At 39.9% G+C, this 27,962-nt stretch overlaps 1 protein-coding gene across 4 annotated transcripts in view; it reads left to right on the top strand.

Annotated features, from left to right (window-relative positions):
* Window positions 1–820: 820 nt before the first annotated feature.
* CCSER2 (coiled-coil serine rich protein 2) overlaps window positions 821–27,962 on the top strand; it is a 69,594-nt gene continuing 42,452 nt past the window's right edge. The window contains exons 1-3 of one of the 4 annotated variants that reach the window (XM_048944227.1): window positions 821–914; window positions 16,821–18,297; window positions 19,164–19,366. In XM_048944227.1, the coding sequence (XP_048800184.1) occupies window positions 16,860–18,297; window positions 19,164–19,366 (1,641 nt within the window). In that variant the 5' untranslated portion in view covers window positions 821–914; window positions 16,821–16,859. Of the gene's footprint in view, window positions 915–1,152; window positions 1,520–16,820; window positions 18,298–19,163; window positions 19,367–27,962 lie in introns of those variants that run through there. The other 3 variants (XM_048944228.1, XM_048944229.1, XM_048944225.1) reach the window with 3 other exon arrangements.

Genomic DNA, 27,962 nt, shown 5'->3' with positions numbered 1-27,962 from the left:
GGTGCTGGTGGGGCTGACACTGCCAGGAAGGCTCAGCCAGGGCAGCGTGCCTGACTGCTAAGGAGGAGGCTGTACCAAGTGATGCTTATCAGCAACAGGGCTTTTTTTCTTCCACAGGAGCACAGCTTGAAGTTACCGCGTGGCCCTCCTCTTCTGGGAGGGCTGCAAAGCACGTGTACAAGGGTTAAGAAATTATGCTAAATTTCAGCCAAAACAGAGAAATGAAACTTTGAAAATCTGAAGCTCAAGCACAGAAATGCAGATGCTGAAACAAAAATCCCCAAACAGGAGAGAAGCAGAAACATGTGCCCCAAATAAAGGCATGGGTATCAACAGAGCCACTACAGTCACCGAAGCAAGTGTAAAGAGCCCCAGGGAAAGAACCGTGTAGAAGCTTTGATATTGGCTGTTGGTGGGACATCGGGCCAGGAAACGCCACCAGCAGTGCAACAAGAAGAAAGGCCTGGCCCCAGCTGGCTGGCAGCACTGCTTCGGGCTCCTCATGCAGCGGGCACATCTGAGCGCTCTGTGTGCCTCCCTCAGAGCTGGGATACCTGCAGGCCTATCTGCCTACGCTGTAACACACAGCCCGTTATTCCGCCCTGCTAACGGCCACCTCTGGGCAGACGTGCAGCCCCCCCAGGAGAGAGAGCGAAGGTCAGACCGCTCACACCACCTCCTGACGGCCGCGGGAAGGGCAAGGCGCGCTCCGCCCGCCGTGACGCCGGGGTGGGGCGGGGGACGCGGAAGGGAGGCGGCAGGCATGCGCGGCGGGGCTGAGCGCTCCGCCACTGCCTCCCGGGCCAGCCGGGCGGGGCGGCGCGGGGCGGGGCGCGCGGCGGCCGCTACCTGAGCGCGCGGCGCGGCGCGGCTTGAGGAGGGGGCGGCGGCTCCGGCCTGTGCCCGGCACGGCGGTGAGTGCCGCTGCGCTGCTGAGCGTCCCTCAGCCGGCGGCAGCGGGGGGTGGCGGGAGGGGGCCGCGGTATCGCCGGCCCCGCAGGCCGTGCGGCCGGAGAGAGGGGAGGGGCGCTGAGGGCTCTGCCTGCCGGCTCGGCCCCCGCGGGCACGGCCGCACCCCGGGGCACGCTGCGTGCCGGCGGGGCTCTGCTAGCCGCCAGCCCTGCCCCAGGTGTGCGCAGGGCCGTGTGGGCGGCGGGCGGGCGGGCCGGCCCCGTTCGGCTCGTAGTGTCGGCTTCGGTCGGGCGTACTTGCGGGCTGTGAGGAAAGCGCTGGGATGTTATTTTCCGTGATGTATTTCAGCTATGCTGCGGCTCAGATTTTCCTTGCACCGTCCGGAGCGCGTTAGGCGCGTCGCAGCGATTTCTGCGCTGTGACACGGCTTTGCTTTGCATCGCGCGCGGCACGGCGCCGCTGCCCGCGCTTTGACGCGCCGTGAGCCGCCGGCAGCAGCAGCACTCGGCTCGCGGCGCTCCGGCCTGCTCGGCTGCGGCTGCACCGCGCACGGTGCGCGGCAGCTCCATGCTGTAGCGGCGCGGGGGGAGCCGGGCAGCGATCTGAGGTAAGAACGGGAGCTGTGGTACGACCGCTTGGGGAGCAATCGGCGATTACTAGGGGTGGCGATTCCCGTTCTTAGAGGGTTTGTTTCTGTTGTACGTGGGCCTCTAGGCTTGGTTTAGTGCAGAACAGGAAGTTCTGTCGTTATCACGGTGTTAGAAACAGAACGAGGTGATGTCCGACGTCCCCTTTGTCGTGCATTTGTGAAGGGGAACGCTTGAGGCATTTCTTGCAAGTTGGAATATGTTTTCTGAAGGGGTGAAGAAGTGCTTCATCATGTTAGTGTGACGCAGTGAGTATTTAATCTTGTGCAGTCGTACTGAATGGAACTGACGGCTTCTCAAGTATCTATTGGCTCACATAGCCATAAACCGTATGGGCCCATTTAGGATTCAACACTTCCAAGCTGAAGAGGTGTCACCAAGCAGATGTTAACCTAGGATCCGTGTCAACATACAGTTTGCAGCAGCTAAAATGTAAGTTTGATCTTTGCTCACAGCCAGCACCTTTCAGAATAATAGTCTCTATGTTTGGGCTCCAGAAATGGCTGAGTAGTGTCTTTAATCGTAAGACTGCTTTAAAGAATAGAAATACTTGGGATTTTGGAGGTTTCTACAGTTACTTTTTGTGCATTATGACACCTCGTATTTCTGACTTTAATTATTAGTATGTATGAGTATATGAAACGTGAATAATAATGACCACAACTAACATGGTGATCACAATTAACAGTGTTATACTAATAAGTAATCCTGTTTAATGGAACTGCTCATGTAAAAGCTTGCTGGAGTAAAACCTATTAGTTTTGGACCTGATCATCCTTTAAGATGGATTGGTTGTTTGGAATAAACCGTTTGCAAAGAAGAGTTGGCACAGGCTTTTCTCAATATAAAGCCATGGCACCTTCAGTCTTCAAATGAACTTTGCTTGTGTGCAGTTTTTGAAAGAATGCAGGTCTGTGGACATGAAGGAGACAAAAGGGAGTGACAGGTTACAGTTACAGCTGTGGTTGTGTTGTTTTCTTTTTGCCACTGTTGCAAATTGTAAACAGCAGTGCCATCCCTTAATTAGAAGCTTTCAAGAAGGATTAAATTATTTGCCAACAAGGATGCTAACAAGATGAAAATACTAATGGTGGTTGTGATAATTAGGTTTAAAATCCTGTATTGTGATTCAGCTGAAGCGATAAAAAAGGCTTATGTAAATCTCTGTATAACTAAATGCCTGTATGTTAAAGTAAGATCGAAAGAGCGTTAAACTAATCATTCCGAAGGTGAAGCTGAGCTGGTCAGCGTGGGTCTCTGTATTTCTTTCTACTTCTGGGACGCATATTGAAGCTTGCTTCTGAATTTCTATCAAGTTAGATACAGTTTTGAGGATGTTCTGAGCAAACCGTACCATTCTTAGTCTAAAGCAGCTTGATTCCCAGAGCCTTAGAGATCTGGATTTTACTTTCTAGCTACTTTCCCTCTGTTCTAAAGGGGAGGACTTAGCTGGAACACTTCTGTTCTGTATTGTATAGTGAGACAGGACTACTGGGACTGGGGAGTGTTTTTCTTTGATTATATGGAGAACTTGTGACACAAGGTCTCAGTGAAATGCCTTTTTCACAGTACAGTTTGTTGGGATTTTCGTGAGCTCTTAGTCTCTGTGATGATTTGAGGTAGTGATCTGCAGAGTACATTTTAATGGCTTTGATTGAAGAGGAAGTATGGTTACTGTTGGCAGTGCTTGCTCTGCTTGGAGTGCCTAGTTTTTTAGCCAGAGGAAGACAACTCTTTTATGCGGTGGTTGAACAAGTTTGGGGTCTGGAAGAACCCTTAAATTGCAAACAATTTCTGAATTGCAAAAGAACTCCTATGTTTTAAGCTTCATTGGCTCAGATTGCTTGTGACAGACTCAGCATAAGTTAAGTTTAACATCATGGGAGAATGTCCTGAATATCCTGGGTTCTCTTGGCTCAGAAATAACGTGTGTGGTTTGGGCTCTGTATAGATACAAAGATTCTCAGTAGTCTATGAATTTGTGTGATACTTAGTTTCAATTTGTGAATCATATTAATCATAGGAACACAATAAGAAAAACTTTGTATAGTAATACTATTACATAGTTAATCAATATTTTTGATGAGTTGAGCTCTTGCTCCCAGCTAATATGCATCTCACCAAGGCAAATTTGCATAGGTTTAAGCTTGGGAGGCCAAAGGTGCTGTTGTTAATAGCAGGAGACATGAGGAAAGGAGCAAAATCTTTCATCCTGCATAGCTTTGTCCGTCAGGAAACAGATGATAATTAAAAAAAAAAGCACAAAACAATGCCTCAATCTCCATGTAAATCTTGCAGTTGTGAATGTGCTCTGAGATAGTTTGTATAAAAATAGTGCTGTACCACAGATGAATTGAGACGTTGAGTAAACAAAACTAATCACGTGTCCCCATGCCCTATAAATTCAAGTAAAATGTGAGTACAGGTGACCATCTCTGTGCAAATTAGTAAGCTGATATGGGAGAAATGGCTGCTTTGGTCAAGCTGTCAGTATTCATGTTGAGTTACTTATGTTCTGCATGTCTGCTTCATTCAGTTTGTTAGAGAAACAGTTTTACTTTTCAGTTCTGATTGGATGAAAGTATAACAAGTATCTGCAGCTTCTTCGTGTTTAAAAGCTGACCTTGATGGGTACATTCAAATCTGTGTATTGCAAAATCAGTAAGAAAATGTCCAAATACTTGCAGAAGGCTGTTAGCCTGTGGATAAAAATATGTTATTTTTTAATTCTTTAGCAGACTTGCTAAGTTGTTTGTTCTGGAATATTTTTTCGGAGTTTGTTTTTGAGGTGGGAAGCTGATTTGGAGCTTCTGTCTATGATGTGATTACTACAACTGCTCAGCACTAATGAAATTCCAACGGCGCTTTGAAAATCACTTTGGTCTAGAAATTAGCAGGTTTCAGCTGAAAGCTATGATATGCTGATGTGGCTGCAGTATTTTTGATTAAGCATGGATTTTGAAGAGAAGTCAAATAAATACGATATCAGAGAATGCAAGCAGTCTACTGTCATCTTGGAAGAACATACGAAACAAATGGATCCTCTTAACTAGTTTGTTTGGTAATAATGAGGGCAGAAGTCAGTGGCCAGGTTTTGCAATGTAGGGTTTTTTATTTATTTTTTTATTTATTTATTTTTACAGTAGTGTTGAACTGGAGTATGTATGAAGACTCCTGTAGTTCCAAGTGACCTGGGTAGCAGCGTAATCGTAGTCCCCTCTGCACGAGCTGTATGTTGACATATTTAAGTCTTCAGAGAAAGTGTTTTGGTAGGAGAAGTGTAAAAGGATGGTTAGAGGAGGTTTGATGACCTTTCAGGACTTGCAGCCTTGGAAGAGGGACCACTTCTTGTAAAGACACAAAAATCAAGTCTCTTAAAGGAAGGACAAATATGACCCTGCCTGTTTGCAGTATTCTCCTATATGAGAAGTAAGCTCTGTCAAATTAACCTTTCTAAGAGTTAGCAGCAGTGCTCAGGAACTCTAAAGGCAGTCATAGATGGAATAAGGTTGGAGGCTTGAGGACAGGTTGGGCAGGATTGCGGAGGAGAGATCTGCGGAGAGTTCTAAATCTAAATATATCAAATTCAACAAATCCTATGAACTGGAAATAGTTGAAGTCATATTATACGCTTGCTCTGTTCTTCTTTTTCCTGGTGCATTGTTTTGAGACTAACATGGGAGACAGTATTTTCTTATTCATGGTCTTTAAAATAAGTGTAACTGCTGGAACTGGATGGATGAGCTAGAGAATTGAAACTAGAGCTCTGAATTGCTGGGATCCAAACCCAGAGAAATACAGGCGTGCGTTTACTATTTCAAGCTCTCGCAGTTTGCTTTCTTTCATGAGAGGAGTTTTAAATATTTCCTCTGTTGTTCCCATATTTAGTGTTGTTTTTGTTTTTTTTTAATGCAGTAGTGTCTGATTTAGGAATATGTATCTATTTCTAAAAATCTGTAGCCACGGTTTGATACTTTGTTTTTTCGAGGCCATGATCTTCAGATAAAAACTAGATTAGTTTAAAATAGCATTGGCAGCTAGAAGAAATGGAATTAATAGAATTTTCATCTATCTGGCTGCTGTTTTACCTTATGTAGTCTTGTTCACTTTTCATCCCTGAACCTCAGGCTTATCTCCGTCTATATATAGTCTCATTATAATGACTATAAACTGCATGTAGTCTCAAGTATCTATACATGTTATTCAGCTTAACCTCTAACAAGCGGGCTTATTTAAATACCAATAGGAGGAAGAACATGCATCAGTTGGGAGGAGGGAAAGGCTTATGTATTGATGGTAAGTAGAGCTTAGTTAGGAGGTTGAAACTGATGGGAACTGTTGACTTAAGATAGGTACATGGGCAAAGTGCTCAGGTACGGTTGATGCTGGTAGCAGTGCCTCCATCATTATTGTATAATGAATTAAAAATATATTAAGCAGTATCAGTTTGTACAATCAAATAGGGCTTTAGCTTAAGACGATTCAGTGTCCTTATTTGGTGTAGTTTCATCACATAAATGAGTGAATTAGAGGAGGAGAATAGGCAAGGTGGCTGTTTCTATTTGTAATCAGTTACAGTCAAAGTTTTTACCAGCTTGCCTGTTATCAGCAGGGAGAAAGCCTTCCTCGGGTAGCATTACTAAACAAGTAGCAGAGAAGTTCAATGCGAAGCAGATTCTTCAGTTTGATACTGAGGCAGTGGTGGAAAAAAATCTCTCGTAGCGGAGTTGGAGGAAAGAGTGGCTGTGTTTGATTCATTGGGTGATGGGATAGTTCTGATGCAGAAGTGATGCTCCTCTTCATGAGTGTAACTTTTTGCTTAAATCAATATGCTTATTCATTAATATATGTGTTTAGGACATCAATTATTTGATGTTGGAAAAAATCACCAAGTCTTTGAGAGTAAACATTTTGCTTCTAGAGCCCTTTTATTCTGGACTGTGGGCTCTGTTTGGCATTGCTCAGTCAATCTTAACTGCAGAATAAAACTTGATTAGCCTTTATGACATAATCAGCGATAATAGCTTAAATCTTTTTTGAAATGCAGTTCTGTCTTTCATTCACACCCCCTCACCTTATAATTACCTTCCAGGATAGAGGTCTTTCCAAATACAAAGAAGTGTTAAGACAGCATAAAAGAGTGACTTAGATGGAGGTGTGTTTTGTGGTTGCGGTGCTTGTGGGAGTGGTGCTTACATAATGGGATGGCCTAACTTTTTGTAGCAGTAGGACTTTTGTCTTTAGGTTCCAGGGCATTCTGTCTGTATGGCAGACAGATGGTGCATATCTCTTCATAGCTTGCTTTTCTCCCTTGTGTTTATCGTCCTTGCAAATTTGGTATCAATTTGAACTGAGTAATGTCATTAATGAATTGAGACAAATAAAGACCCTTTATATCTGTACATCAAAACACGTATTGTTTTCAAAATCCTTGTTGAAATGTAAGCTGCCCTGCTTAAGAAGCGTGGTCTACATGACTCACTCACCAGGGCTGAGTCTGTTGTGGAGGTTCTGTTCACGAAGTCTATTTCTTGGTATGTGACAAAGTAATCAGTGTATTTTAATTCCTTCTAGCATGAGTGTTTTTCCATTGGAGTTAGGTATATCAGTCATGAGTGACGAATGTTTGAAAGAATAGCTAAACTCATTGAAAACCTTACATCAATCTAAGCCATCTGTAGTTCTTACCGAAGGAGTTGCTAAGAATTTTGACAAAACAAATTAGCTTACAATGATGTTTCACCTCTGCTGTGAGTGGAAGAGTAGAGCTTACAAAGCAGGGGAACTGATTACTCCGTGTTGATGCATCATGTAGCTGGCAGCTTCAGAGCAGTGTTGTGCCTCTGCAACACTTGGTTCTGGTTGCTCACTGGCCCTTGCCCCTGAGAGCAGGCTGCCAGCCATCAGTGTAGAAGGCGGCTAATCTCACTGAATTTCACTTCTCAGTTATGAATGAACTGTAGTAACTTGTATTCTTCCATTCAAAAAGAACATTAAAATGGAATTGGAGTGAAATGCGTTAATTTTGGATCTATTTCTTCTGTTCTTGTTCAGACCCTGAAATGTTTTTGGGAGTAAAGCATTCTCCTTTCTCAGTTTCACCTTTAGTATTTTTGTCCTGAAGCTGCTCCTGAGCTTCTAGACCTTCCCTGCCCTTCACCTCAGTAGTCATTTGTGTAAGACTGCTGAAAATCAGCACAGAATTACCTCTTTGAGAAACCCCACCAAGTTCTTCCTTTTAATTGAAACTTGATTTTTTTTTTTTTCTATTTCAATTTCTGAAGGTCATATAATAATGCAAATCCTAGTTTGGCCTTTCTTTATTAGTGTTTTTTTTTATTTTTGAGAATGTTTAGTTTCTATTTTCCTATTATGCAAAGCACAGGTGGGCAGAATAATACAAAGCAAACATTGCTGGCCAGATACCAATTAGCATCCCCTCTTCCCCTTCCCTTGAGGTGCCTGATGTTCAATGTCAGTAGCATTAATAACAGAGTGAGTTGTGTGTGTGGCTCTGAGGGATGTGAATGAAGTTCTTTGATTCTGTAAGTATTCTAGTAGCTTTATCCTACAAATGCAGAGCAGCATTTTTCTGTTTCCTTTACTCTGGTAAGATTTTATGTCCTCTAGCCATACTAAATGTTAAGAAACAGTATTCTAAGTAACAGTAACGCTTATTTCTAATGACTGCAAGGGATGCAGTCTTTAGAAATATCTTTTTGCTATATTGATTGGTGATATTGTTCAACTTTAGAAAGAAAAATAACGGTCTATGATGTCTTGTTCTCTCTTTCATCTCTGCGTTATCATCCTCTGTTTATATTCCTTGACTTAGTGTGTTCTGACCAACTGGAGTTGAAATTCAGCTCAACAGCAGCTTGGGTTCCCAGAATGAACTTTCCATGTCGTTGGAACATCAGTGTACCTCAGGATGGTGGAGGAAGAATAGAAAAGGACTGTGTTCTGAGCTCCTTAAAGTCTGGAAAAGGAAATCATAGAACTTTAAACACATAAAAAAGGCAGAAGAGCATTAAATGTCTTGGAATTTCTTACCATGCTTTAATCACAGTACTCTTAAAGAACCATCTGTCAGGAATGCTGATATGAATCGCCATGCAGCTTGGCGCTGTAAAGGGAGATGCTGAAAATTCATGGGTGCCCTTGTGAAGCATTGGTATTTGATTCAAGAGTAGTGGTGCTTCAGGCTGAAGACAAGGGGAGGAAAGAAGGCTTGGAGGATATGCCTACAGTGTAGATAAACCTTGAAGTTTACAGAAAATGCCTTTTTCAGCAAAACTGATGGTAATCTTCAGGGTAAATAACGCTATGGAACATGCAATACCTTTAAATACTCAGAAGTTCAGTCTCTCTACCATCAAGACTTTTATTTGTATTCTCCTAGTTTAATCCATATGGCTTGAATGATTTTCTTAGGATTCATAGTTTTTTTAATTCCTCAGACAGTCCAGGCTTTATCCTGCTCAGTGCAGGTGTTTGCTGGCCAGACCTTCTGCTGGTTTCTTTCAGTCTGTTCAGCTCTCATGAGTTCCCTCAAACCTGGAAGCTGACTATTGGCTGTGCTGCCCATCCTGCAGTGTTCCAAAGTAGTTCCTAAGGACGCTTCTTTCTTTCTATTGTGAGGGCCTCCCTGTGTTTTTTTTTTTCTGTCATGTCATTCAGCACCTCCCTACTTTGTACATATTTTTAATGTTACTTTTAAGTAAAACAGTCCTTAAGCTGACATACTTTTCACTCAGAAACTAAGGCATTGCTAAACATGTGGTCAGAAGATCTGTATTCTTTGTGTGTCCTGAATATGTATGCGTTGATATAAAGGTTGATGTATTAAAACAAGTACACAGAGGTTGTTTCCATAAGCCATGCACAGTGTATGCAGTTGAAATATTCACAAAGAAAAATTCACAAAGAAAACCATGTGATATATCTAGATCCAGGAAATAATGGAAGTGCAATACAATCTTTTTCAGATGGACAATTATTTTTTGGTTCAGAGGGCATCGCAGTTGTAATGAAAAGCCCTGAGATGTTAGGAGCAGCTATCTTGAAAGCATATCTTGAATGCATTTCACAGCATTTTGAATATCTGGTCTTGTGTGCCTGTTTTCAACTGGACTCTGCTTTTATAAGCATGGTGCAGAAAACAGATGTAACTGTTATTTAAGGTGGTAGATTTGGCCTGCCTCAAGACATCCATTTGTTGCTTTCTATTTGCCTTTCAGTTATTAAGGGTATATTTCACTCATTTTCCATGCTGCCTGGGTGTTGGTGAACAGTTCCTCTGTTTTTTGTTTTTCTTCAGCTCTGGTGTAGTGGTGTGGCTGAGGAAGCTTTTCACTACAAGAGATAATTAGGGTTTCCGTGGATGAAATACCTTTATTTCATTTATACCTTTCTATCTGTATTGTTTTCATGGGTAGAAATCTGCTTTTATTTTCTAGGAAAAAGAATGAAGGTCCCTGGAAGTTGCCTTGCCGCATTCTTGGTGCTTGAAATACATAGATGGATTTGGATAAACTGTTGTTTCAGGTCAGCTGTTACTGAGCCAAGCTAGTGAATTAAGCAGTCTCTTAATTTTTAGGCTTTCTGGAGAAGTAATAGGAGTGTAAGGTCAGGCTTGGCACATGCAATTACTAAACTTCTGACTTCTGTAACATCCAAATTATAGTGGTAGAAATACAATTAATGCTGCTGAGCTTCGTTGTAGTTGTTCTGTCAGACTGCCCAAACCAAGTATCAAACAAAACTGACTGATCTGCACTTGGTGTTTGCCATATGTGAACACTATTGAACATAATGTTTCTGGATGAGTAAGGAAGCTTGTGTACTGCAGCAGCTGTCAGCTTCTTGTAGGCTGCAGGAAAGTGCTGCTTCTGTTATCTGAAAGTAATGAGATGTTGAGGAGGGTTTCTAACACCATCCTTCCCTTTGAGCTTGTTTGTCTCTAGCATCGTGAAAAACTTGTTCATGCTGGAAAGGAAGTTGCTCAAATAAAAGCATTTTAAGTTAGACACTTGATAATCTCTTTATTTTTTCTACTTAAAATTTGCAGGATTGGCAAAAGCTACATTGAAAACTGTTGGCATAGTGGTAGTTCTGTGGGATTGCTTGTCTGTCACCAATCTGCTGGCTGCATTTCATCCTGCAGCTCCTTATTTCACGCTGTTATGACAGTAAGAGGAGGTTTGGTCCCACCAGTGACTGTTTGGAACTTCAGACTGCTATTAGCTCTCTGGCATGGGCTATAGGGACAGCAGTATTCTTAAGCTGTCAAAGATGAAAATGTATGTAGATTGCTCTGAAAGTAATGCCTTCCAATTATTTACGTGGAAACTACAACAGATGCAAAGAGCGCGATAGCACTATTTGATAGAGCAAATTCTCAGCTACAGAAGTCTATTTTTCTACATGTTTACTGCCATTCACTGTGAATTTTTGCCTGTGATGAACGAGAGCCTTATAAGGATCTGCACCAACGGAGGTGACCCACTGCTGCCACTGGTGAAATGCACCATCTGCTGCCTCACTGTGCTCACATTCACTGCTTGGTCTCCATAAGTGTTCAGCCACTGTCAATGAATGTCACTGAGTGCTGTTTGTACTGCATTTTTTACTGTTCAGTGACACACCTGTGCTTCATTCTCACTTCCATGTCAGACCCTGCCATCTGTGACACAACAACATGGAGTGGAATGTTGGTGGGAAGGTTCAACTTCTACTGCCGCCACCAACATCCATCTCTGATGTCGTGAGCCAACATAATGAAGTAGTAGATATTACTTTCAGAGTAGCCCTTACATAAACTTTGTTTGCCTCTTATGTGTAAGATTCAATCTACAACGTGTAGGGTGGAGTCTCAGATGCAAAACCAAACTTTGCAGAGACAATTATATATAGGAAACTCTTTTTGAGGCTCTTGAAGCAGAGACTATAGGTGTTGTGTTAGTTGAAGCTTGTGTCAGAAGATCTTGCCTTGAGAAACATAATCCTACTTGGAAAATGCCAAGGAAAGTAAAAATGAATATCCTTTCTTATCACCAGAATCTTAAATATCCTTGAAAATAGGGATATAGCACCTTTTTCAGTTGGTTTGGAAGGTTTGTAGATCTTAATTCCTTTTCCCTGGATTATTATGTATGCCTACGCTCTTCATAATTAGTTTAACTCCCGATTAGACTTGTGGGATAAAGCATTTCCCAGGGCAAAATGTGTAAGGCTTGTTTGTTCAAATGTTAATTTAAGAAAAAATCCATAGATTGCTCAAATCTAAAAGTATGTTGAGTTTTTTAAGATACATAGGAACACAATGGAGATTGTAATGAACCTGAGTTTTGTGGAATGCTGAAAACAAACTGTAACTCGCAGGTACTGTGCTGCTTGTGAATGGAATCTTTAGTGGTAAATGTAAGTTGAAATTGAGGAAATTTGAGAGAGAACTTGGGAAAAAAAACTTCTAGATTTTGTTGCTTTCTATTTGCCTTAAAATAACATCTGCCTGAGTGTGCTGTGAAGTTTTATTCTGATGGCATTTGTACTTCAACCAAACAAATGAGACCAATAATAGAAAATGTGACAGTAGTTATAGCTATGTAGATAATAAAACATAAGCATGTATTTGTTGTAGGCAGTATTTAATTTAATTATCTGAGGTGTTTTAAGCAGTCAGTGCAGTTTTCTTGAAGATAATATTTTCTCTTTTCCCAATTAAGGATAAATGAACAACACCCTTCTGAGAGAACTGAACAGTGTTTGAATTTAATTTGTGGCAGTTGTTGGAGGATTAAAGTAATCTCATTAACTGGCCTCATTTAAATTTTATGGTCACCTGAGAGATGGTAGACAGATGTCAAAAGGGATTTAGCCATACAGCATGAAAACAGCTTTCTAGTTTAACTTTCTTGATTTTGAAGATTTCTTTACAAGAATGGAGCTTTTTTTTTTTTTTTTGTCACACTTGGGTGCCTTTTGATGGCTCTGTGTTATGTTGCTTGCTGTGAGTCAGCGCTTCATAACGTTAAGGATAATGTGCATGATGTTACTTTAAATAATTATAATGTACTTTATTGACATGTATGTGGCATTAATCTTGGAGGTTGATGTTTGATTTTGATATTTCATTTTAATAAGGTGTGCAGGGTACACTGTAGGCAGACTGCTTTTTTTGTGGGTATGGACACATGAGTGAAATGCTTTAAGTGCCTTCTCTTACCATAAAATGGTGATCATTGTGTCACCTCAGGAGTGGTGATGTACTTTGTGAATGACTCTGTATATTTTCTTTAAATGTATAGAAAACAGATTGGCTAGGTCATACTAAGGTACAGTCTGCAGAGTGACTCTCAGACCAACTACCACAGTTGCACAGTTCAGCAGGATTTTATCATGTGCTACGTGCTGTGTTGAGCACGTCTAGAAATGTATGGTGTTTTACTAGTTCATAGATTGGTTATGTGATGCTTAAATTCAGTATAAAATTAAACTGTTGCTGTGAATGAGGCTTGTATGTTTGTACAACTCAGTGTGGGTTATGTCTTCAGTGTGTGAGAATTCACTTAATGTTTGAAAACTGGGGATCTGTGTTTCTATCGGAGAATATCACAGAATGGCCTGGGTTGAAAAGGACCACAATCATCATCTGATTTCAATCCCCTGTTATACGCAGGGTCGCCAACCAGCAGCCCAGGCTGCCCAGAGCCACATCTACCTGGCCTTGAATGCCTGCAGGGATGGGGCATCCACAACCTCCTTGGGCAACCTGTTCCAGTGTGTCACCACCCTCTGTGTGAAAAACTTCCTCCTAATATCTAACCTAAACCTCCCCTGGCTCAGTTTAAAACCATTCCCCCCATCCTGTCACTATCCACTCAAATGCATATATGGGTGTGTTCTAAATAGGTGTATGCTACCTGTTGCAGGATGTGGATCCTGACGTTTTCATTGCATTAGGAGCCCTTAAGAAGCTGTGGTTTCTGAGTACATTTCTTTTAATATCTTTTTAGTTAGACCTACTTTCAGAAGCAGAGCTCTGGGGCATCCTATTCATTTACAGAATCCTGGGGGTGCCTGATTTAAATGCCACTTTGATTTTATCTGGTGTGTTTCTTATTGAGGTCTTGCAGCTTGGGGAGTGAGTCCCTGTGAGCTAATGCTTACTGTGGTTACATAGGGTATTTCCTGTCCCTCAAGTATAGTAGTACTTGCTGTGTGTTGTTTATCAGTGTGTTTGCTGTGGTTTGAGAACTTTGGTGTTTTTCAGTCCTGCCAGCGGTTTGTGAAAAGTCAAACACAGATAATAGTTTCTGGGAATAGAGTAAGAACTAACAGAATTCTGTGGTGGTAACCTTGTCAGACCAGTGGGTGGAACTGACTGATAATTAAAATCAGGGTAGCAAAAGCAACATATTCTTTCACAGCTGTCTTCTACAACAGAAACCTCATTTTGCTAATACAGTGTTTAATGTAAGAGTAAACTTTGTGTTAATATGAAGCATTGAAACTTGGAGACTTTGTCTGTCCTTACTGTCTAAATAGGCTTCAATAATAATAATAATAACAGTTAGGCAAATTCTTTGTATTGTATTGCTGTGCAAAAGGTTGATACAGATATAGTTATCTGCACAAATAGTAGAATGAATATGTGTTTCAGTGTGGAAGTATTAAATCAAGATGGAAGCTCTCAAGCCAAGAATTGCTGAGGAGAGATACTGGGCTTTTATTTTATGAAGCTGTATTAAGTAGACAAAATGACATTGTCCTAACACATTTTTAGTGAAGATGGTAGTGGAATATTTCCAACGGGCGAGGGAGCAAAAGTCACGCATATAAGGAAAGGAATAAATGCTGTAAATATCTTTATCTCAGGACATGGGGGTTGGTTTTAAGTGTTCATGCATCTCTGCACAGAAGTCAAGTTCATTCATGCCAAAAAATCACAGAATCACAGAATTGTAGGGGTTGGAAGGGACCTCCAGAGATCATCGAGTCCAACCCCCCTGCCAAAGCAGGTTCCCTACAGCAGGTCGCACAGGTAGGCATCCAGGCAGGTCTTGAACATCTCCAGAGAAGGAGACTCCACCACCTCCCTGGGCAGCCTGTTCCAGTGCTCCGTCACCTCACTGTAAAGAAGTTCTTGCGCACATTTGTGCAGAACTTCCTATGCTGCAGTTTCCAGCCGTTTCCCCTTGTCCTGTCTCCACTCACCACTGAAAAGAGTCCGGCCTCGCCATTCTGCCCCCCCACACCTCAGATATTTATAGACCTGGATCAGGTCCCCTCTCAGTCTTCTTTTCTCAAGGCTGAACAGACCCAGTTCACTCAGCCTTTCTTCATAGGGGAGATGCTCCAGGCCCTTCACCATCTTTGTGGCCCTCTGCTGGACTCTTTCCAAGAGATCCCTGTCTTTTTTGTACTGGGGAGCCCAGAACTGGACGCAGTACTCCAGATGAGGTCTTACCAGGGCAGAGTAGAGGGGGAGGATCACCTCCCTCGACCTGCTGGCCACGCTCTTTTTAATGCACCCCAGGATGCCATTGGCCCTCTTGGCCACAAGGGCACACTGCTGGCTCATGGCCAACCTGTCATCCACCAGGACACCCAGGTCCCTCTTTGCAGAGCTCCCCTCCAGCAGCTCATCCCCCAACCTGTACTGGTGCATGCAATTATTCCTCCCCAGATGCAAGACTCTACCCTTGCTTTTGTTAAACCTCATCCGGTTTTTTTCTGCCCAGCTCTCCAGCCTGTCCAGGTCTCACTGAATGGCAGCACGGCCTTCAGGTGTGTCAGCCAATCCTCCCAAGAAATGTGTTAACTTGAATACTGCATGCAGTTGCTATCCTGTAATTTTTTATGGGAACAAAAAGGCAACCAAAATTGGTGACAGTTTCCATATGAAGATGAAAAATGCCCAGGGATCTTCATCCTGAATGGGAATATGGAAAAAGAAAATGCTGGGGTGAAGATGGATGATCAGTGATTTTTTTTTTTTTTTTTTTTTTTTTTTTTCTTTTTTGTCTTGTAACATAGAAGTTGGGGAAACAAAATGATCAGCCACTTGATTATCATCAAATGAAAGCGAAGATTTGTATCACACAGTGAATTTCTGGAACTCAGAACTCTGAGACTCTATAGTACCAGGGATACAGTTGTGTCCAAAGTATTTTGACAAAACTGGTGGAGATAGAAGTCGCTGTTAAATGGAAGGCTATGAATGCAGCTTCATGCTTAGGGAATTCTGGCATAAACAGAATTCAGGAGAATATACTGGGGACAGGTCCATGTGGGAAGGAGGAGAAATGTACAGAGAACATTTGCTAGAAGGCAGCTTTTGCCTCCATGTCATGCCCAGGTGACAAAGACGATTTTTTTTCTGTTTTTTGCTGATGGTTCAGGGTGTAAATAGCTTTCTTCAGTAGAAACATTTTTCTTCAGAAGATGATCTTCAGGGCTCTGTTCTCGGGGTCAGTGCATTTGTTATTTTTACACCAGCTGCAGTTCCTATAGGCTGTGCTGGTTCTGCTGGCAGAAATCTGAATCACTTTGTTATTCTTGCTAAAAAGTTAAAACAAAAGCACCCTTAACTCTTAACTGTTTCTTTGAATCTTCTATGTGAAATGAAGAGCTAGGGCAATCCCTAAAATAGCAAACAATATTTTTTCAGGTGGCTTTTAATTATGTTTCTACTGTTTTTGTTCATACTTGAGAATGTGTGGTGTCTGTCAGAATCTCTTTTCCTCTCGATGCTATGAGGGGTACAGTGTGAAGATTCTTGGCTAGGAAAGATAACTTTGAAAAGAATAGCTTTCGTCCGGTTTTTGGGATGTAGCTTTAGAAGTTTTAGATTGTTGACTACAGGTTTGTGCTATGTTCAATTTGTTCATTTTAAATATGAAGTCTTAAGTATTGAATAACTGCAGTACCGTTGGAAAAATCGGTTAGCTATTCAAATCGGTAGATTAAAAATGCACAGCCTTTATAAAGCTTACCTTTAATGATATAGAGGAAGAGAAAGAATAGGCAATTTAGGCAACAAAAGCCGAGGTGGTGGGGAGTGACGACTGAATAATAATACTGCCAGATAGCTGCTGCTTGACTATTATTTCTCTGGATATCATAAAGTGTGAGTTATTTTGTACAGTTACGGTGTAGCTGAGCACATGGATGTAGTAAACATAGATGCAAACGCACGTGAAATTATATTGTTTTGTGTTATTGCTGATGGTCTAATACATCCTTTCTTTTTCCTAGATTCACACACCCTCTGAGGACCAATGTACCCAATAGCTCATGGAAGAAAAAAATCAAATCAGGACATCCTTGGTTTCCAGGCTACCAAAATATGGAACGAAAACGTTAGGAAGCGTATTACAACCGACGTCAAATGGGACAGCTGTTAACTTAGCAGGGAATAATGGTGGCAAAAATTTCAGCAAGCACAATGGCACTGTTAACATGTCTTCCTTCTCTTTCAACTGGAGAAAATCAAATAAATATCAGCTTAATGATCAAAATGAGAGAGAGACTAACTCTAAACAAAATTGTAATGACAAATTAATTGATTCTGAGAAGTATTCTCAGTCTCAAGGAGCATTGAGTAATGATATGCTCAGGGTGGGTTTGAACAATACGGCTTCAGTTGGGTCAAAAACAGCAAAGCAAAACAATATGTTTGTATCTTCTACGGAGGAATCAAACCCAAAGTCTTTGCCTGGACTGTCTAGTTCAGCAAAATTCGCCAAAGGTGCCCTGTCAGGAAGGACCTCATATTCTGGACTCAGTGCTCCAAAATCACACTTAAATGGATTTTATGGTAATCGGCCAATGGTAGGTTTGCAGAGACCTAGGGCAAATTCCAATGCCTCAAGGACAAGTTCAGGAGAAAGCCTTGTACACTCTACAGACAATAGCAAGTCTTCTTCCTGTGAAAAAATGGTAAGATCACAAAGTTTTTCACATTCCATTCAGAATGCTTTCCTCCCCACTGCATCGTTAACCAGGTCACATTCCTTTAATAAAGCTGTGGATCTTACAAGGCCTTATCATAGTCAAAATCTAGCTGCTAGGACATCTCAGAGGTCAGCTCTGTGGTCAAGAAATGCAAGACAGTTGGATGTACCCAATGGAAATGAATCTGTGAAGTATGGATTTACAAGGCCATACTCTAGTATATCATCTCCTTGCACAAAGAAGTCCTCGCTGTCAAACGGATCTGGGTCAGCACCTTCTTTTGGATACAGATTAAGTCGGCCTTCTCTGTTGAAGCCTACGGGCCAGCGGTTTGCTGGAAATATTATTGTGGATGGTGGCAAAAGTACAACTTCTGACACGTATATAGTGGAGAACTCTGACATATCAACAAATATAAATAGAACAATTGAGAAAAATAGCATTCTAGAGAGTAATGCTCAAAGAACAGAATCTGTTGAAGGCCTTCGTGAAAGCATGGGAAAACATGGATCAAATGTCATGTGTATGAGCGATGATGGAGACGAAATATCTATATCTTCTTTGTCGTCCTCTGAAAAAAATGACTTGAGTGAAGACTTCAGTGACGATTTCATAGATTTAGAAGATCCAAATAAAACAATACAAGTACAGCAGAAGGAGAGCTGCATTCAAGAGTTAGAGCACGGGAGCATAACATCAATAGAGCCGTTCGCTTCTCTCAAGGAAAGTGAAGGATCTTGCTGTAATGCTGATGACTGGCTTGATATAAATGTGTCTGGTAAATACTTTGTTGCATTTGATTTGAAATTTTTGGTACTAAAATGAAGATTCTGTAATTGCTATTAAGTTACTTTATATGTTTAACCATTCTGTTTTTTCATAACAGATCTGTACTCAGTGCATTTTCTGCATGATAGTTATTTTCTTCAAGCATGACTTTTTTTTTTTTAGGAGCTCTTTGGAATAAGAATTAATGGTAGCTCCTTTAGCTACTCTCACAGTAAGGTGGTGGAATTCCTCTTAGCCTTGTTTTGAGATACATTTATTTTGGATTAGTGGTTTCTGCATCTTTCTCCTCTCTATAGGGAGAGAACAGCTGTAACTGCTTTAAGTAATGAGAATAAGTGCAGGGTGTCTTATTTAATTAGTTAATTTTTAAAATTGGAGTGTTACTGATTTTCTTCTAGTGGCATGCCGTATTAACTCCTAAGGGCAATGAAAGAGAGAAAAGGTACTTCAAAGTCTTTTTCACATCCCTGATGGACTTTCATGATATAAATCTATGTTGAAAGACTTTACAGTTGAAAGTTTGCACTTAACTTTTGAACCCACTTTATTAAAATCTTTGTTAAAAAGATACAGAATTCTGAAAGATGAGTTTTCTTGAGGGATATATTACTGCATTGTAAAATGTTAGCAAAGATGTAGGTTGAAAGGATTCTTAGTTATAACTTCCAGTCCAGCCTGAACTTTTTACTTCCTGGGGTGAGTGGTGTTAATAATATATAATGCTTGTGTTTAGAATTTGTTAGAATATGAGTTGGAAATATTAAAACATGAATAATGCATGCTTTTCTTTCTTTATTTTGGAATATTTGATTGTTTTTGATTGTTTTTTTGTTGGCTGTTTTTGTTTTCTTTAAGCAATGGATGACAACAGTGAAAGCACAAAGCACACTGCCGAGAGCGTGATTTCTCCAGAGATGAATTACAGAGCTGGGTCCTCTTTTGAGCTTTCTCCTTCTGATAGCTCTGATGGCACGTATATGTGGGATGAAGAAGGACTGGAACCTATTGGAAGTGTCCATCCATGTGGAAGTTACGAGTCATCAGAAATGAACAGTATAGTATGTATTCATGTATAGCCTGAATATTTGTAATTTTTTATTAAGTCTATTGCTGAACTATATTTTAGAAATAGAATTAATTTATTTTTACTTGGTAACTGTTTCTTCTCTCCTCTGTAGTTGACAGATTTCTGAAACTTCTTGTTAAGGAATTTCTGTTTCTAGACAGATGGCCTTGAAACAGACTGTTTACATACATGTCTTCCTCATTCTCAAGTTGTAACAAAATAGATCAATCCTCATGCAATTTCATGGTAGCACTCACCATTTCATGCAGGCTTTGATTTCTTATTTTACTGGGGTTGGCTATGCTAGCCCTCAAGTCAGAACAGGAATTTCTTTATCCTTACAATGCTAAATATCTTTTACTACTCTTTAAACCTAAGAGTGAAAAAGCAAGATAATAGCAAATATCTGTCTTCTGTTGCCTTGTTTCTAGTCTGTATCTGCTCATGATCCTTTTGAACACAAATTTATTTTCATTTGTCAGTTTGTTCTAACGTAGTATCTTTGAAGTAGGTACCTGGCTGTAGTTTGTCAGGTGAGCTGGACTATTTGTATGTCTGGAATACATAAGAGGAACTACTGTTCTTTTGTTCTTTTGTTCTTTTTTTTTTTTTTTTTTGCTAAACATTACTGATCTGAATCAGACATCATTCCATCTAGAGTGGATGAAGAGTAGTAGCAGTCCTCCAGCTGACATAAATTAGCCAACCTCTGGATTCTGGCAGCCTTGATGAAAACACTGTTTGTTTTTCATCCCTTTTTCACAGAAACACTGTTCATATTTACTTATCTGAGTTGTTTAAGACTGTTCAGATTTTATTAACATTACACTAATAATTTGAAACTTCTAGCAACATCTGTGTATAATTGATTGGCTTCTCATGCTTAAGTTTTAGGAGTGTTAGGTATTATGTCACCTGTGCCAATAGCAGTACTGTAGAAGCTGTGTACTGTAGAAGCTGTAGTACTGTGGTACTAATTCAGGCTTTTATTTCTTATTTTACTGGGGTTGGCTATGCTAGCCCTCAAGCCAGAACAGCATAGAACTGGCCTGTAACTAGGGCATGGCTATCTAATTGTACTGTTAGGTATAACTACATACAAATTTCTGGTGTATTTTCAGCCCCCTATGGTAGAGTTTATTTTCTGTCTTAAATTATGGTCCTGGGGTGTGGTGCCTAAAAGAAAGTTTAGAAATAGTTACTAACTTCTCCTGGTAATTATGGCTGGCTTCAAAAAGCACTGAGATTTTCCCAGCATGAAGTTTTTACAGGAAAAAGTTTAGTGTAAAAACAAATGCCCATCTCCCTGACACACACATGAAGGCACCAGGAAAAGTTCTTGAACTTTCTTCTTGGTGAATTTTAAATACAGATATTTGTATAAATTCCACTATGTGTATTGTAACAATTAAGTTACAACGTCCACTTGCTTTTGGACTATGGAATTTGTTTGATACATGTGATCTGCATATATTAATTCATGCAAGTGTATGAACTGATGGTCAGTCATAGATGATCTGTTGGATTAATAGAAGCTGTTGTAAGTCTCGTACAGCTGAGGTACATTAGGTTCTTCTGATATTTTTTCAATATTTTATTGAAGAATAATCTGATTTCAAATGGATTATGAAATAGTAATTGAAATCTGGCTTGAAAGAGACAGATGGATTTTTAGCTGCTTTGCTTAAAATTTATTTGCTCTTGGTGTGAAATCCACTGAAATCTCAGAGTGAATCTGTTTTGTCACTTACTGATGTGACTAGAGTTTCAGCCACAGAGTCTAAGATGGTTGTTTTTCTCTTTTTTAATATTTCATGTTTGGAGATTTTTGTTTTGCTTTCCCTTTGTGATTGAATTTTTGTGATAGAATGTTCCTTCCCTGGGTTTCAGAACTAGTTTGAGAGCGTGCAGAATGTTTTATGGCCCTAAGGACGTGGCTAGTCTGGGAAATATGCTTTTTAAATTTGCATACATGTTGCAGATAATAAGCTTGCAGAAATAACATTGTGTAATATTCAACCTGTGGTATTCACTGTTTTCTTACAGTTATCTTAGTTGCAAGTAATCGAGCATTGCTTTATTTTTTTTAATAATTCATTCTTTTTCTGTTGTACTTTCTGTCCAGTGGGTTAATGCCAAATCCGTAGTTCCTGTTCTGTGGGAAGGTGGACTTGTAACAGAGTAATCCAGAATTTCCAGCTTTAATAAAAATACAGCTGCAAGTAAGATTAAGATAATGTACAGCTATGGAATAAAAAGGTTTTTTGGATAAATGTAAGGATTCTTTATAAAGTAGTATTTTGTCTTCAAACTTTACCATGTGAGATAAACATCACTTACCCAGTGTTTGTTTTTTTTTTTTAATTGAGCTCTATGGTACTATTACAAAGTGCTAAATTTATTTTGTAAACAGTACAAATTTTCAGTGCTCATTCCAAATATGTAAAAATTGCATCTTCATACTGTGCTGGCAGCACTGTGTAACATCCATTGGAAATGTTCAGAAAGACTTCATCTTGAGAACTAAAAGAAGTGTTTGTAGATTTGAACACAATTTAAGTAGTACAATGAAAATGAGGCATGGTTACATCAGGGAACCTTTCGTCAAAACAATTGCTGATTTAATGAGGTGTTCAGTACAGAGTATTCAGAAGGTCCCATGCTTCATTTTTCTTCAAGAGGTTTTAGTGAAATGAAGTGCATGCATTTCCTCCATGTAGGCACTTTTTTTTTTTTATCAACAACTTCTTGAAAAACAAGAGCTGTGAAATGAGAGCCCTTCAGGTGCAAGCTAGTTATGAGAATCACACTTAAAAAGCAGGTTCTGTCTAATGAGCTAATTTAAACTGGATTTTTTTCTGCATTTCATGCTGCAAGTGAAGTGTCTAAGATTTTAAGAAGCTGAAGGTAAAATTAAAGAAATGTATATTTTAATGTAAGGTCTACATTTCCATATGAAAGAATACATGTAATTTTAGTATTGAAACAAAGACTCTTAAATGTATTTAGATTTTGAAGGTAACTTTATGTAAGCCATTACTGAAGTCCCTGGATTTCCAAAATCTGAGGCTTCTCCCCCTCCCCCCATTCCTCTGTTTGCTTCTCTCTTTGCAATTTAGTGTTAAAATGCCCCATTACTAGGGGTGTGCCAGTCAAGAGCTAACTTGCATGCTGCTTGGCTTTGGCCACTCTTCCACCCCTATGAGGGGATAGAATCAGCTGAATGTTTCTGATTGCTGATGGGTTGTGTCTACTTGCAATCAGTATATAAAATATCTCTGTCTCTACAGTGGAGAAATTCCAGCTGATCTACAGAACTTTGTGACCTTGAGCAAGTCTCACAGAGCTCTGGGTCTCACTTGTCTATCTTTAGAATGATGGGTAAATTAAGAATGAATAATAGCACTTCATATTGTAATCAGTATATTTAATATTACTGATGTATTTGTACCTCATGCTCAAAGTTAGGTTAATCAAGAGGAGGGATTTCTTTTGATTTATTCCCAGTGCATCACAGCTGAAGGTGAAGTGCTTATGTCCAAGTTCCACACTGACATCTCATGCTGTATTCCAGGCTCTTACAGAAATGGAACTGATGACTCTTTTGAATAGTACTGTCCTAACTCGATATTCTAACTTCATATTTTTGATATAATTGCTTTCAGTTTTCCCATATTACAAATACAGAGATCTCTGGCATGTGTTTTTCATACCCTCAACATCAACAATTCTGACTCCCCTCTCCCTCCCCCCAAAAATTATCCCTTTCAGTTATGCTTAAAAAATTATATTTGGAGAAGAATATTATTTATATTATATACTGTAATATTTCAGTAATATTAATTTTCTTACAGAACTAAGTGTATGTATTTGTTTCAGAAGGTTCTGCTAGCAGTGCTGTTAGACCATTTATTCTTTCAGGAGATTTTGGTGGCTGTCAGTTTTCTGATCATGGCATAGATGAATGTCCTGGAAGCAGAAGCTGTGACTTTAGAAGTACTGCATCAGAGTGAAAAATAGCCATTGTCTGCCCTCCCACCACCGTGTGGCCTCCAGATTTAGAGCTTAATGATTACAGCAATGGGAGGCAGTAAGAAACTGCATTACTTAGTGAGATGGCATTTCTGTCTGTGTCTTGTGTGATGTAGGTGTCCCTGCTGCCAAATATTATTAAGAGGCTATATGAATATGTTACAGCACACAAACATCTTGTGTTGCTTTGAAAGGCATAACATTTTATGAACAAGCTTTTATGGTAAATTAGTTTTTCCTTTGGGATAGGAGAGCACATGCTTTTGAGAGCTGTGTGATTCAGAACTGACACGGTAAATATTCTCACACTGTTTTGGTTGGTAAAAATGAAGGAAGGCAACCTCACTTGAGCTTCCATATTTCATTTGCAGTGGCTGCTCATTTCTGTGATGGAGAGAGTGAGCAGCAGATGTATTGAGTGCAATATGATAAATGCTGGTAGAAATTAATACTTTATTTCATGAGCTTAAAGTGAGGTTTCCAATATGACTTTATAACTGTGTGTACAATGTTGTATTTTAATGTGAGTTTAGAATGATTCCTTTCAGTGGTTTTCTTTATTCTACCAAGTAGCTCACTTTTTTTTTTTTTTTTTTTTTTTTTTTCAGTAACAGAAGAACTTCAGATTTACTCTAGTGTGCTTCAAACTAATTGTGTTGCTGTGTTTTTTCTTAAGGAATTACAATGTTTTATTTATTCTGTAAAGGGTGTTTCTGAGTACACAGCATTTTGGTGCTGTGGTGGTTTTTGTTCACTCTGAAATACGCCAGGATAATGTAGTGAGAATGTAATTTTGCAGCAGTGCAAGTCAGAGGATGGGTTAAAATAGAATAAAAACCTCAAACAATTCCTAGCTTTTTTTGTCCTTCAATTAGAAACAGTACTATTAATGTACCTGAATAAGAATAGAGCACATTGATACTATGTAATGTTGTAGTTAAGTAAAAACAGTAAAAAAAAACTAGGGAGGTTGCAATTGTAAACTTGGTTTCCAGGTAGCAGTCATAGAATCACAGGGTGACCTGGGTTGAAAAGGACCACAGCGATCATCCAGTTCCAACCCCCTGCTATGTGCAGGGTCACCAACCAGCAGACCAGGCTGCCCAGAGCCACATCCAGCCTGGCCTTGAATGCCTCCAGGGATAGGGCATCCTCTTTGGGCAACCTGTTCCAGTGCCTCACCACCCTCTGTGTGAAAAACTTCCTCCTAATATCTAACCTAAACCTCCCCGTTTCAGTTTAAAACCATTCCCCCTTGTCCTATCACTGTCCTATCACTATGCATCCTTGAAACATTTTCCTTAAAAGTATCTGCCTATTTCAAAAAAAAAAACAACACAGAAATAAGCACTGGAAATGCAAAATATTTTTAAGTCCTGGTGAAATTCACAGAAAGATAGTCAAAATTCCTTTTTTTTTTTTTTTTTTTTTTTTTTTTGTAGTTTGGTTACTGATGGCTAGATGGCAGTAAAGGAACGTGACTGCCACTTCACTTGAGCTACATGTTTGGAAAGTACTATTGTTTATGAATTGATGAAGTCTCTGCAAAATGATTAATATTTCAGGTGTTTTTCCCCTTGATGCTATTGATTTTTGAGATCTTTTTTTTTTACATGTTCTCTCATATTATGAGATACAGAAGTAAAGCACTATGCTTAGCTGCCTCTTGATAGATGATAACATCTAAGAATTAGTTCTTATCTATGTTCTGTAAACCTAAATTAAGCATGCTGTGTCTCTGTAAAAATGTTTTCATGGAGGAATAAATCTTTCAGTCTAATATCCAGTAGTTAAAATATCGTGGCTTTTCAGATCAAAGGCCTGTTACACTTGTTGTCATGGCAATCTTGCTTTGTGGAGTATGAACAAAATGATGAATGACTTGTTTGGATGTTGTGATTAATTATCTTTAATATAACTTGTAATATACAGCATTTAATCTAGCTCCTTTCCTATGCTGTTTTTAGTATTCTACAGAATTCTATTCTTGCTCTCCTCCCTGTGAGCCTTCCTCTGTTATTATGACTATTTAGTTTTTCTCTTCAGTTGCTTCTTTGTCCAATTGCCCACTGAAAGTGAAATATGTTATTAACTTTGTTTTCTTCCTTCAGGTAACCATTTTGTATAGTTTTTCTTTAATGTCACCTTGTGAGACTTGTGTTGCATTTCTATTTCTTTAATCATCTTTTCTCTGTCTGTTTGTGGTGTTGTTCCCAGACCCTGGAAGACTGCCTTCTCTGTACTGTTGGCCTGGAGTTGTATTGGACTGACTTCTGTAGTTCAGATGTCTGATTTACCCCCATGTGTTTATCCTTTGTTTTCAGGTCTATTTCTGTTTCTTCAGGTGATTCCAATGACATTTTATTAATTCTTGTATTCCCTTCATATTTTTCATTGAGGGTGTTTGTTTTTTTTTTGTGGGGGGAGAATTTTCCTTTACTTGTGCTAACCTTCTGCACGTTGAAAATTGTTCTGTGGTCTCTCTGTAATTTTTTCCCTCTTTTTTTTTTTTTTTTTTTTAAATGGAAATAGCATTCATCAATTTTCATTCATCAATTCATCCGTTATCTTAATATTTCTTTACAGAAGTTTCTTCCCTACTGACAGGATGATTCCTGTATTTTTTAAGTAAAAAATATTTGGATGAAGTATTGCGTGTAGTGAGAAGGTCATCGTGCAACAGAAGAGCACTGATGTTATAGCTACAAGGAGCAATGTGCTGTCTGTTTTTATGTCTGAGGAAAGTACGCTTTTTGTATGAAGTGCTGTTTGTTGGACAGTCTCTGCATGAACGGATTGTTTTGATGCTGCTTGATGCTCCACTCACTGCTAAGTGGATTAAACGAGTAACTGACCTAAGCTGTCATATCATAGAGCCTTACCCTTTAGACTGGAATTTGAGCTTCTTATCTCAGTCTCAGCTCCCTGCATCATCTCTTGTTTCAAGAGTTTTTTGGTTTTTTTTTAATGAGAACTTACTTTGCTTACTGTTTTCTGCTGTGTGATTTGAATCAAAATCAGTATTTGCTGAATGCGTAGTAATGTGTCTGTTGCTGTAGCATTAGCTTCACGTACAAAACTGCACTGTGACTTGTGCTGATAGATGTACAAGCTTTTGTAAATGAGGGGTCTTTAGTAGTAGGAAAAGAAAGCTGACATCTGACTAGGATGTTTAACTTTTTTTGTGTGGAATGCCTCAAGAGCAGCTGTCTGCTGCTCTGTAGGGACATTAACAGCTGCTTTCCAAGTGTGGTGTAATTGTTTCCAAGCCTGTACACTTGCCTGTCTCTTTAGTCTTTTTCCCATCTCCCTACTAAGTAGGAGCATTCACTGCTATTAGGGCTCTCAGCTCATTCAGTTATAGCAATTAGTCATGGATCATCTGTTTCTCCTCTAGAGCTTTTGTTGTTACACAGACAATGGTGCTTTCTTCACTTACTGAAGTATTCAGTTGAAAACCTGTCTAGAGGGACAGCTAGGCAACACCATTGTAGTTGGATGAGATTTAACACTTCCAAACGTGTATCTCTTTCTAAGTTGTACCATCTTGGAAAATCTAACGCTATACAAACTTGCAAAGTTACTATAAAGTAGGATAGCTCATTTCTGAGGGACTTAAAAATATCAACTTCAGTGCTAACAGTAAGTTAAATGAATGAAAGCATTTTCCTAAGGTCTCTTGATCACTGACAGACTTGAAGCATCTAGCATCTTGCTAGGAAGCCTGTTTCAGTATTTGACACCCTCACAATAAATATTTCCCGATGCCCAGTCTGCATCTCCCCTGGTGTAGCTCTGTGCCTTTTGTGTCCTGCCATCAGTTCCCAGGAGCAGAGCCTCTGTTTCCCCTGCTCTGGGAGCTGCTGAGAGCGATGAGGTCACCTCTCAGCCTTCTCATCTCCACTTTGGACAGCCCAGGTGTCCTCAGCCTCTCCCTGCAGGATGTCTTGCAGCTCTGCTATCAGTTCCATTGCCCTCCTCTGGGTGCTTTCAAGGACCTTACTATTCTTTTTATGCTTTGGAGGCCACAGCTGCACACAGTGCTCAAGGTGAAGCTGCACCAAAGCTAACTGTGGCAGGGGAGCTGCTTCTTGCCTGGTTGACTATCAGCTTTTAATAGGTAGTTTCTTTCAACTGCACAAATAAAATGGGATTCATCTCTTACAGTAACTCCTCATAAGTGCTAAAACATGTAATATTTGATAGGGTTCACAGTGATGCATTTTGAAATGTTTCTTTACTTTCTGTTTTGAGATTGTTGCCCAGAGTAGCATGATGATAATAGCTGCTAAGTTCTCATATTAACAGTGTTCCCGTGGTGCAGTTAAGTTCATTATGCACCAGTAAGAATAACAACTGGAGTCTGTAAATGCAGGTTTTGATAAGTACTAATGAGCACATGAAGCCTGAAGGTTTTCTCAGCTATTTCAAGATGGCAGTGCTAACACTTCATTTACAAAGTGTGTCTGCATTTATCTGCATCTAAGTAGATAGCAGTAGAAAATACTTAGAGAATTCACATGCGGTGCAGCTATTGCAAAAATTTTGTATTCAGA

This window comes from Lagopus muta, chromosome 5 (genome assembly GCF_023343835.1).
Source record: "Lagopus muta isolate bLagMut1 chromosome 5, bLagMut1 primary, whole genome shotgun sequence".
Lineage (NCBI taxonomy): Eukaryota > Metazoa > Chordata > Aves > Galliformes > Phasianidae > Lagopus > Lagopus muta.
This window is presented reverse-complemented; position numbering and strand designations above follow the sequence as displayed.